The sequence below is a fragment of the Colobus angolensis genome, unplaced genomic scaffold (genome assembly GCF_000951035.1).
Source record: "Colobus angolensis palliatus isolate OR3802 unplaced genomic scaffold, Cang.pa_1.0 Scaffold148, whole genome shotgun sequence".
Taxonomy (NCBI): Eukaryota; Metazoa; Chordata; class Mammalia; order Primates; family Cercopithecidae; genus Colobus; species Colobus angolensis.
This window is the reverse complement of record NW_012114577.1, coordinates 3606065-3618318: the sequence shown is the minus strand read 5'-3', so window position 1 is coordinate 3618318 and position 12254 is coordinate 3606065. Positions and strand designations below refer to the sequence as shown.

Sequence of the window (12254 nt, the reverse complement as noted above, 5' to 3'; positions counted from 1 at the left end):
TAGTAAAACACTCCATGAGTTTTAGAGAGGAGTGGTAGTCTGGTGGCAGCTGATGCCTGTGCTGGTGTGTTTTGGGAGGTGTCTTTGGTAGTGTGTATGATGATTGTCCTTATCATTAGATCTATGATAGGCTTACATGTTTTCTTCATTTTCAAGATTTGTATCTATTTGTGACTGATCTCTTCCAAGAGCATGCATATGCGAGTGGAATTTTGGTCTGATTTTTAAGACTCTTAGGCTTATTTTGAGCAATCAATTTTGATGTCAACCTTCTTTAGACTTTTTTTTTTTTTTTTTGTGGATACACACTTTCACTCTGTCGCCCAGGCTGGAGTACAGTGGCACTCCATCTTGGCTAACTGCAACCTCTGCTTCCAGGTTCAAGCCATTCTCCTGCCTCAGCCTCCTGAGTAGCAGGGATGACACGTGTGCTAATTTTTGTATTATTAGTAGAGACTGCATTTTGCCATGTTGGCCAGGCTGGTCTCGAACTCCTGACCTCAAGTGTTATATTCACCTCGGCCTCCCAAAGTGCTAGGATTACAGGCATGAGCCACTGCGCCAGGCCCTCGCTTAGACTTTAATATACCTTTGGGTGTCCACTCAGTGCAGAGTCGAGCAGGTTGCCAGACTCTTAGGATATATTACATATTAAAGAAAAGAAATAGGTCTTACTGTAGGGTCTCAGAAGAAAATAATACCCCAAAATAAGGCCTCAAAAGCAGCTGTCTCTGACCTGCTGCTGCTGTCCTCTCTCTGGCCTTGCATTCTCACCTGAGGCTAACTGTAGAAACTAAAATCCCTCTGCCCCAAAGCCATAAAACCTAAACATACTACTCTTAACTACCCCCCACCACCACCACTTTTCTATGTAAAAATTACCTAACCTACCTTCTTTGATTACAGGTCATAAGAACCTCATATCAGAGCGGGTCCTATCCCATACCTAGTAGGAAGGTGTATACTCTGAGAGGACAAGAAGAATCTAGATAGGCCTTGCTGGGTTTTCCAACTCCGTCTGTTAACATTAGATCCTAACCTTTCTGTCCAATCTTACTTCCACATAGCTATCCATACGTTGTTAAACCTAAGCACAGAAATGGGCATTTTCTCCTGTATCTTTACTGCTCAAATACATTTATATGCCTTTCTCCTATCAATCTTTTATCAGTGATTTTCTCCGAACCTTCAGAGGGAAAACTCTCCCATGGCCCTTAGGTTACTCTCAGGGAGCTTGCTTGGGACTGTGATTTATTCCTGACGTTATGAAGATTTTGTTTACTGCTGTATCTGTGCCATCTAGAACAATGAGCATAGGAGATGCTCTATCATTTGAGTGAATAAATCAGGAGAATAAAACTGGCGCAGCTTGAAATATTTTCACAAATTGAACACACCCAACTAATCACCACCCAAATTTAAAAAAAGAAAACTATCAGTGCTTCAGAAGTTCCCTTCATGCTCTGTTCTGTGGCTACCAGGGATAGTAACCAGTGGCAGAAATTTGGCTACTTTTGTACTTTATATAAAGGGAACCATCTAGTATCTACATAGTTCCTATAGCCTGTTTATCTTAATATGATATATTAATAGAATAATGTTTAATGATATGATTAACATGTAATTTTAATGGTTGCATAGTATTCTGTCATATAGCTACACCATAATTTATTTAATGAGTCCCTTATTTATGCATTTATGTAGCTTGCAGTTTTTCACTATTAATAGGTGACACTATCATTAATAAAGATCTTTGAGTATATCACTGATTATTTCTTTAGGATGAGTTCTTAGAATTGCTGGACAAAATTATACCATTCTAAATTATTTGACACATTGCCAAATTGCCCTGCAGACGGCTGTACCAAATTACATTCCTTCCAGCAATGAAAGAGAGTAGCCACTTTTTTTTTTTAGAAGGAGTCTCGCTCTGTCACCCAGACTGGAGTGCAGTGGCGCAATCTTGGCTCACTGTAACCTCTGCCTCCCAGGTTCAAGCAATTCTCCTGCCTCAGACTCCCAAGTAGCTGTGATTACAGGCGTGCACCACCACGCCCAGCTAAATTTTTTTGTATTTTTAATAAAGACGGGGTTTCACCATATTGGCCAGGCTGGTCTCGAACTTCTGACCTTGTGATCTGCCCTCCTCAGCCTCCCAAAGTTGAAGCTGGGATTACAGACATGAGACACCATGCCTGGTGGAGAGTAGCCACTTTCTTGAAATCACTAACAACATTTCCTTGAAGTACCCATCATTTAGTTACTATCATTTAAGAAGACATTTGTCAGTTTGAATGTAGGAGAAAACTGGTGTCTCATTGCTCTAATTCAAACTTGATTCTTATTGAAGTTGAACATGTTTTCATAGGTTTGCTATTTGCCTTTTTTCTTTTCTGAATTATCTTTATGTCCTTTTGTATCACGTTTACTTCTTAGCACCTTTTTTCCCTCTGTTTCTAGACACCAGAATCAACTAGGTACCCTGGTACCCTGTTCTTGTAACATAAAACAAAAGGTGATAAGAGTTTAGAGCCAGAGGCCAGGCACGGTGGCTCAAGCCTGTAATCCCAGCACTTTGGGAGGCCGAGGCGGGTGGATCACGAGGACCCGGGAGGTGGAGCTTGCAGTGAGCTGAGATCCAGCCACTGCACTCTAGCCTGGGCGACAGAGCGAGACTCCGTCTCAAAAAAAAAAAAAAAAAAAAAAGAGTTTAGAGCCAGATTGGTAAGGGGAGCTAGAAATTTGAGGAACATTCTTACACAGGTATTTTATTATGCAGCTACTTTGGGTTTTGTACTGTGTAACACAGTACTCAGGAGTGTTGGACTAATTTACTTTAATGGTATGTGGTTAAAAAACCTATTTTTCTGAAATTTGACTCCACTATATCTGGAAGTAGTTCTCTAAAAGACCGCAGTATGCCGTGTTACTTCCCCTCTGCAAGAAAAAGAGAAATACATGTAAAGTAAAGCAGTTGAACAGAAGCAGCTTAGACGTGGGTTAGAAGCAGGGGGCATTGAGAGTGGCAGAGAGGTGGAATAAGATCAAAAAGTAGTTTACATCCATAATCCATGGGATTTTCATGCCACATGGTTATCTTTGTATTTCTTTATTATTTTTAGAAAAATCTTGTTTGACAATTATATGGAGAATTCAGGTAGAAACCAGTTAGGATGCCCTCATATTAGTCCAGGTGAAAAAACAGACCTAACTGAGCAGCAGCTAGAATTAATGACAAGAAAGGGATAGATTTGAGAAATTTTCATGAAGATTTTGAGACATCAAGAAAAGATTACATTATTCTTTGTGTAATCTATTTCTGAAAAATTTGCTTTGATTAGCCATCAAAAATAAGGTAGTAAATTTTTGGCATTAAAAGTGATGTTTCAAATATTTTGAAAGTTTGCTTTTGTGCAGCATCCTTATTTTCTGATGATGTCAGATAAAAGAGGCATTTAGATTAAATGTGGTTTTTGCCCTACAGCTTTTAATCTTTTGAGATGAGACTTTGAAACAAATGAAATAGAATATCTAAAACTTTTTTTGTGTCAGTTTTCTCTAAATAAGAAGTTGAAGCACAGGGATTTAAATAACTTCATACTTACGTAATACAATATGTTCGCTGTGGAATCAATGTCAGAACCTTTGCCTACTTCCTGACACTAGAATGTACATAATATTTCTGTGTGAAAAAGGTGGGGAGGCATATTGTCAATTTTATGTAGTCATTTAAATTAGTCTCCGTATTCAGACACTCATTTAGAGTGAGTTCCAGTACGAGGTACAACTTTCATCATATAATTATATATCTGAGAAAAAATGTTCTGAGCCATGAGTTCAAAAAAATTGATGTGTTACCCAGCGCATTGAGTGATCTGCTTGTTGCTAATTCACCAGTTGAACTGGTATTGTGCATTAAAAGATCAGAATTTAGACTCAGGTAAGCTATATTAAGCTGTATAGCTATAGACTAGAACAGTGATAAAGAATGGAGTTAGATTGCCTGGGATTAAATCTTAGCCCAGCCATTTCCAAGCTGTTTGACTTAAGTTACAGAATTCTCTGTGTATTTCATTTGTTCAGCAAGTACCAGGCCAGGCGTGGTGGCTCACCCCTGTAATCCTAGCACTTTGGGAGGCCGAGGTGGTGGATCACGAGGTCAGGTGTTCAAGACCAGCCTGGCCAAGATGGTGAAACCCCATCTCTACTAAAACTACAAAAATTAGCCAGGCATGGTGGCAGGCGCCTTTAATCCCAGCTGCTTGGGAGCCTGAGGCAGGAGAATCACTTGAACCTGGGTGGCAGAGGTCACAGTGAGCCGAGATCGTGCCACTGCACTCCAGACTGGGCCACAGAGTGGGACTCTGTCTCAAAAAAAGAACAAGTACCTACCTCAATGGATTGTGAATGTTAAATGATACTCTATATGTAGTGCTTTTCACAGATTAGGTATTCAATAAATATGGCTTATTAATAAGCTTAATCCATGAAAATTTGAGTTTATTTAAAAATAAATTTTGTCTTTATAAAAGAATTCATTTTAATACATGACTCATTGTAGGGTGAAATAATAAATACCTATATTCCATTTGGAATGGAACTTTTTTTTTTTTTTTTTTTTGAGGTGGAGTCTCACTCTTGTTGCCCAGGCTGGAGTGCAATGGTGTGATCTTGGCTCACCGCAACCTCCACCTCCCAGGTTCAAGAGATTCTCCTGTCTCAGCCTCTCCAGTAGCTGGGAAAACAGGCAAGTGCCACCACACCCAACTAATTTTGTATTTTTAGGAGAGACAGAGTTTCTCCATGTTGGTCAGGCTGGTTTCAAACTTCCGACCTCAGGTGATCCACCCACCTTGGCCTTCCAAAGTGCTGGGATTACAGGTGTGAGCACTGTGCCTGCCCTAGAATGGAACATTTTTTAAGAAATATATCTATTGTGGAAAATAAGGTATCTACACAAAAATTTCTGTATTAGATCCTTAAAATTATCCTAGTAGAAAGATCTGTTTTTATTATTTTAATTGGGCCTTTGAAAAAAAAATCAACGTGGTTTTGTTGTCTTTTAGACTGTATACCTAGATCCCATGGTATATAAAAACATTGCATTTAATGTAGTAAAGAGTCTGGGCTTCAGTAATTTATTTTTGGAAACTTTTTGGATCAGTTCCCACCACTGGAGAAAGAGATGAAATGGATACCTCATCAGAGCTATATATAGTCTTGTAGCTCTCAAGCCTTAAAACTGGTAATGAAAAACAAGGACAAAGTATATCTTTCTCTTCTGTCTTCTAAGGACAAGTTTTAGATGGAAATGTAACCCTGCCCATTAGACCTTATGACAATAAAAAATGAGCCATTCAGAATGACTTGTTACTTTATTATTATTTTTTTTTTTTACTAAAAATATTGCTTTCCCGTCATTCTTTAGAATATTTAGTAGGTAGTAAAAGGTTTACTGGCTGTAGAATTCATTGACATAAATAAGGGTTGCATTACTTTCCAGTATGGAAGTCCTTCAACTTCATCCGCCAAACTCAATACCTAACATTAATGTAGGACTTCACTTTTCAAAGCACATTTTTTTTTAGTTGCCACTGAATGCCTCCTATATGCCTGATACTAAACCATGAGCTTTATACATGTTATCTCATTTAATTTTTACAACAGCTTTATGAGAAGTATTATTATACCCATTTTGTAGTTGAGGAAACTGAAGCTCAAGAAGCTAAATAACTTATAGCTAATGTATGATGGAACCTGGATTCTAACTGTGGCCTAATTGACTCTTAATGCCTACTATTTTTTTATGCTACATTGCCTTTTGAAACAGATTCTTATCACAAACACCTTGTTTGTTTTGAAGAATTAATATACTTATGTGAGCATGAATACATACATATATACGTGAAAGACAAAAAAGACTCTACACCAAAATGTTGTTAGTGGTTGTCTCTGGATACTGGGTTTAGATGTGATTTAAAAATTCTTTTCTTTGTATTTATCTGAATTTCCTACAAACATATACTTACTTTGTAATAAACTTATGATACATATTGAACTTCATGGTAATTGATACATGACTTATTTCTAATGTGTTGTTCTTATTTCTAGATCAGTTGGCCTTATTTCCTCAGTGGAAATCTACTCACTACGATGTGGTAGTTGGCGTGTTGTCAGCTCGCAATAACCATGAACTTCGAAATGTGATAAGAAGCACCTGGATGAGGCATTTGCTACAGCATCCCACATTAAGTCAACGGTAGGTTTTCTGAGTTGTTGCCTTGCCTGATTTATTGAAATAAGAGTTCTGAAAAACCTAGCCAGGCATGGTGGTGCGTGCCTGTAGTCCCAGCTACCCGGGAGGCTGAGGTGGAAGGATTGCTGGAGCCTGGAAAATTGAGGCTGCAGTGAGCCGTGATTGCACCACTGCATTCCAGCCTGCGTGATGAGAATGAGTCCCTGCCTAATTAAAAAAAAAAGAGTTCTGAAAAACCTTATTTTGAATAGAAATGTTCATTCAGATATGTGGCCTCTTCCTGGGAGAAATGGCTGTTTCATTTGCTTTTCTTCCATATAGTTTGGGCCAAAAAGTAAATTTAACCAACATTTTAAGCCAAATGATAGTTGGAAGAGAGTATATTCACTGGTTAGCATATGTAGTATTTAGATACCCAGTGTGATTTGTTTGCTTTTCGCTTTGATTTAGAATAGCAATTCTTAAAAGGTTCCATTTTAGAGCAGTTTTCTCCTTAGACACGTGCATGTCTAAATATACTTTTCACTAACTTCACAGAGATAAATTTAATTTTTTTCAGTTTTGTAGTATTTTTTAGTTGTGTAATCTGCAGTGTGTAATATGCCATGCTCTTTTTCCTGACTACCCTTCCAAAACTGAGCTTTGGTAATCCCTTTCATGCTGATGTTAGATAGCTCTCAGTTATTAGTTAGGAGCCCAAAGCCTTAGGCTGTTCTCAATGAGATCAGCCTCTGAAGATTGTGTGGTGAGGGACTAGGAGAAGAAATGCATAGAAAGTTGACTTCTATTTATGTGAAGACTCGCGTGATAAGCAGAGAATGCCCTTTCAGGATAGAATAGCACTGGCACATTTGTGACTAAGTAGCTATACAAGCAAATTGCAGTTGTGAATTTTTTTTATTTTTATTTTTTGAGACGGAATTTCGCTCTGTCGCTCAGGCTGATGTGCAGTGGCCCGATCTCAGCTCACTGCAACCTCCACTTCCTTGGGTTCAAGCGATTCTCCTGCCTCAGCCTCCCAAGTAGCTGGGATTACAGGCACCTGCCACCATGTCTGGCTAATTTTTGTATTTTTAGTAGAGATGGGGTTTCACCATGTTGGCCAGGTTGGTCTTGAACTCCTGACCTCAGGTGATCTGCTTGCCTCAGCCTCCCGAAGTGCTGGGATTACAAGCGTGAGCCACCGAACCCAGCTTAATTGTGAATTTTCTTGTCGCTAGTAGTGCTTTCTCATAGTACCTTTCATTCCTTTTGAAGACAGGTTTCTTTAGTTCATGGTTGCAGTGATAATAGAGCCCATTACATAGCAAATGAAAGACCTCAGAATCATCACTACTATCAGAACCACCTCCAAAAGCTGTACTTCCTATAGTATTTCCCTGTCAGAAAATAGTGACTCCTCCACCGGTTGCTCAGACCAAAACCCTTGGTGTTATCCTGATTTTTCCTTTTACCTGCCACATCCAATCGATCAGCATACCTTCCTAATGCTGCTTAGACCAGACCCAGAATCTGACTTCTCACCGCCTTTACCACTACCATCTGATCTAGGCTGCCATTACTTCTCACCTGGATTATTGCAGAAGCCCCCTTCTTTGAACTTACTGCTTCTACCTTTGACCCCCTACATTTTATTTTCCATACAGCAGCCAGAGTGATCCTTTTAAAATTAGTCAAATTATGTCAATTCTCTATTCATACCCCTCCATTGACCTCCTTTCTTACTCAGAGTGAAACCCCAAGTCTCTGTTGTGGTCTTTGACCTTATCTACATCTACTTTCCGTACCCTGGCCGCCTTACTGTACTTTCACACACTAAAAGTGCTCCTGCCTCAGGGCCTTTGCATTTGCTATGTCCTCTCTCACTAATGTGCTCGGGACTCACTTCCTTCAGGTGTCTGCTTAGATGTCACTCTAGCAGACAGCCCCATATTAAATAGCAGCCCATCCCTATCTTGTTTCTGTCTTCCCTTAGTTGGCTTTAATTTTTTTTGGTAACACTTATCACCAACTGGCATCTGTATTGTATTTAGTTGTAAAATTGTTTGTCTTTCTCCACTTGAATGTAGGTTTCATGAGCACTGGGGGTTCAGGTTTTTTTCATTGGTGTTTTCCCAATACCTAAAACCTAGCTTGGTGCAGACTAAGGCGCTCGACAACTATTGAATGAATGACTCAGAACCAAATGTAATGAGTAAAGTTAATATTCAGACATTCACCACTAATTTATTTGCCATCAGTCTTGATTTAAATTTTGCACGCTCGATTTGTGTTATGAAAATGATCAGCTCTCTGTATAAAAATAGATATTAGGCAAAAACACCTTCCTGGGACATAGTAATTTTGTGGATCTAGTAAGAGTACCTAGTAAGATGGCTCCAAAAACAAATTTGATACATACTAGCAATAATTTAGTTAGCACATTTACTCATTTCTGTTTATACTTTTATTCCAAATGCTAATTGTCTATGAAAGGTATTCTGCCTTTATTGGTAATTAGTAACAGAAACTGCGTTTCTGTGGCTATGGCATATTTTCCATTCTTGCATTTCTCCAAAGGACCCAAACTCAACACTAAGTACTTCTGTAAGTAGATAGTGTGGTATGTGTGGTAGAATACAAAGAGAAATACAGTATAGCCTGAGTGTTAGGAGGGGCTTGACATTTAGTAGAAGGAAATAGGTGTGATAGTGTAATAAAATGTTACATGTGCTGTGATATAAGTAGATAGCAAAGAGTCCGGGGTGTATGAGAAACTCCTAACGCTTCTATATAACTGGAGCACAGGGCTTGTGGTGGTGGGGGAAGGCTTATGGCACAGTGTGAGAGAAGTAACCAGGAGAGGTAGGAGAGCAGAGAGATGTATATAAAGAAAAGAGGGGATAAGCATATGACTGTGAGAGGCAGACAGTGAGCAGATCATGTACAACAGGCATGCGGAAGGTTGAGTGCTGGGGAGCTGATCTGCAGAGGTGACCTTATGAGAGAATAAGGTCATTGACTGTAGAAAATGAAGGAGGAGGCTGGGAAGATTGCTAGTGTTCTGACGTGGAGAATAGTGGAATCAATCAAAACAAAAATACTACATGAGAAGAGCAGGTTTCATGGGAAAGAAGCTCAGTTGTGTATATGTTGACCTTGAGGTTCCTACAGGCAGTGGTGTATTGTTAAAGGTTTACTAACTGGCTCTCTGGGAAAAAGGATGCTTATGTGTACATACATGTTTATTATACATTTTATTGACATAAAGGATATACAGCAGTAATTGACAGATAATAACCTGTACAATACTGTTTATCGTAAATTCCATGAAGTCGGTTGATTCTCTTAGAACGCTTTTGTTGTTTGTCAGACTCTCCTATCTATGACCAACTTATGGTTGCATTTAACAAAAGAGTATAGTTCTGACAAAAGTCTTTCTTTTAAGTTAAACAGTGAAGACTAAATTGACAAGATATGTCAGCTTTACACTTAGTAAAGTCAGTGAGTTCTATGCTGTATCAGGTAATAGTTTTTGAATACTGGAATTGTATCTTCCTTGACTGTTTTTATGAACTATCCACTCTGTAATGGCTATAGACAGACACATTACATTAAGCTTAATTTGCATTATCAACAAAACAATAAACCAAACCCTTATTTGTACTATGTGCCGGTTTCTGGGGTGTGAATATTCCCACCATGGCCAATACGGGTGACTAACGTAACATCTCTGAACACAGAGTCGGGGAAAGATAAGCAGTAGCTTGCCATGTATACTATTTCACCATGTAGATGTAATAAATATAAATTACCTCAAGAACATAAACAATAGTAAAATGTAGTAAAACATTGTGATTAATTTGAGTATTTCCTTTTTTTGATATATATTTAATTATAAGGTTATATAATTTAATTTTAAATAAAGGCTATGTTTAATAACGTCTCACAAAATTTCTGAAAAGTTGACAGTTGACTCTCAGAAGTCAGTAGTAGCAGGCTTTAGCACACAGCTGTCTGTGGGTTATCTAGATGAAGACGTCCAATGAATTTATAGGTCCTTTACTTAGAACATGGGTCTAAACTAGAGTTACTAATTCAGGACTGGGCATAGTGGCTCGCACCTGTAATCCCAGCACTTTGGGAGGCCAAGGCAGGCAGATCACTTGAGGCCAAGAGTTCGAGACCAGCCTGGCCAAAATGGTGAAACCCCATCTCTACTAAAAATACAAAAATTAGCCATGCGTGGTGGCACATGCCTGTATTCCCAGCTACTTGGGAGGCTGAGGCAGGAGAATCACTTGAACCTGGAAGGTGGAGGCTGCAGAGAGCCGAGACTGCGCCCTTGCACTCCAGCCTGGGTGACAAAGCGAGACTCTGTCTCACAAAAAAAAGGAAAAAAAGGAATAAAACTAGAGTTACTAATTCAGGAATCATTCCCATGCTAGTTGAAGCCTTGAGAATAAATAGTATTGTCTAGGGAAAGGAAGTAAAAAAAACGAGTAGATTGAGAAGAGACCCAAGGGCCGAGCCCTGAACTAATCCCCCTCTCAGTGGACAAGCTGGGGAATAAGAGCCAGTGAAGATGACTGAGCAGGCTGCAGAAGGAAGGGAAGAGAGCATTTTAGGGAACTGGGCAGTATCAAGCCATGGAGAAGCCAGGAAGGTAAGAGTTGAAGAGTGTCTATTGATTTAGCAGCAGCTCATTGGTTACATTAGTGGAATCTCAGTGGAGGTGGTGATGTTAAAGCTAAAACTCTTGTTTTATAAAATGAGTGGGAAGTAAGAAACAAGAGGCTGCAATTTTAGTTTCTTTGTAGGACCTCAGTGTAAAGTGTGATAGCAAGGAAGGATGGAAGGTGAAGAGAATAATTAGAGTCAGGATTTTATCATGTTTTTACTGTGGAGGGAAGGAGCCACTAGTTACAGGGGTAACCAGTGAAGCAAGGTCTAGGAGAGAAGGGGATTTCCTCTTGGATGGAAAGACCTAATCCTGAGCAAAAGGAACACCTTCTGAAATAGAAGAAGGCAACAAAGGAAAATTTTAGATATAGATATGTTTTTAGGTGTGGGCATGAGAAGCTGACTTTACTATAGTTTGCTTTTAAATGATACGAACATTTGCTGGTAGCGAGGCCAGACATATTCTTACTTGCTTTAATATAGCATTGCAATTAAGGACTCGTGCATAAGTAACTTGGTAGTTAGCAACTTTCAATTTGCTTGTTCCGCCATTTTGCTAGACTAGAAGAATAAAGGTAGAGAATTAATCCTCATAAACACTTGTGTCTCAAAGTAAAAGCTCTGAAATGGGCGTGAGGAAACGTGCATGTGCGAGGTGAAGATCAGTAACTGATGTTAATGCCAACACATCTCTCAGTGTGCTTGTGAAGTTCATAATAGGTGCTCATGGCTGTGAAGTGCCTGTGGAAGACAGGGAGGATCCTTATTCCTGTAAACTACTCAACATCACAAATCCAGGTAAGTCATCTTTTCCCTCGACTGCCATACACATTCTTGATGTTGAGTAAAAGTTGCTAAGCTTAATAGTATGGAGTCTGTTTTCGTTTTTTATTATTTTATTTTATTATGTGTTTTAGAGATAGGGTCTTGCTCTGTCGCCTAGGCTAGCATGCAGTGGCACAATCATGGCTCACTATAACCTCAAACTCCTGGGCTCAAGTGATCCTCCTGCCTCACCACCCTGCTAGGACTACAGGCACGTGCCATGACACCTGGCTAATTTTTTGTAGAGTTGAGGTCTCGCTGTCTTGCCTGGGCTGATCTTGAATTGCTGCCCTCAAGGGATCCACCAGCCTCAGCATCCCAAAGCACTGGGATTGCAGGCATGAGCCACCATGCCCTGGAGCCTGGAGTCTGTTTTTAATAGACTAAAATATCTTTCATCTAAATTTATGTCTCATCTTTTTTTTTTTTTTTTTTTCCTGGAGTCTGTTTTTAATAGACTAAAATATCTTTCATCTAAATTTATGTCTCATCTTTTTTTTTTTTTTTTTTT

General features: G+C 39.2%; 1 protein-coding gene across 1 annotated transcript in view; it reads left to right on the top strand.

The window, feature by feature from the left end:
* Nucleotides 1-12254, top strand: part of B3GALNT2 (beta-1,3-N-acetylgalactosaminyltransferase 2) — an 88581-nt gene that overhangs the window by 30972 nt on the left and 45355 nt on the right. Inside the window, exons 3-4 of the mRNA XM_011935759.1 lie at nucleotides 6112-6259; nucleotides 11616-11716. Of these exons, the coding sequence (XP_011791149.1) occupies nucleotides 6112-6259; nucleotides 11616-11716 (249 nt within the window). The remainder of the gene's footprint in view (nucleotides 1-6111; nucleotides 6260-11615; nucleotides 11717-12254) is intronic.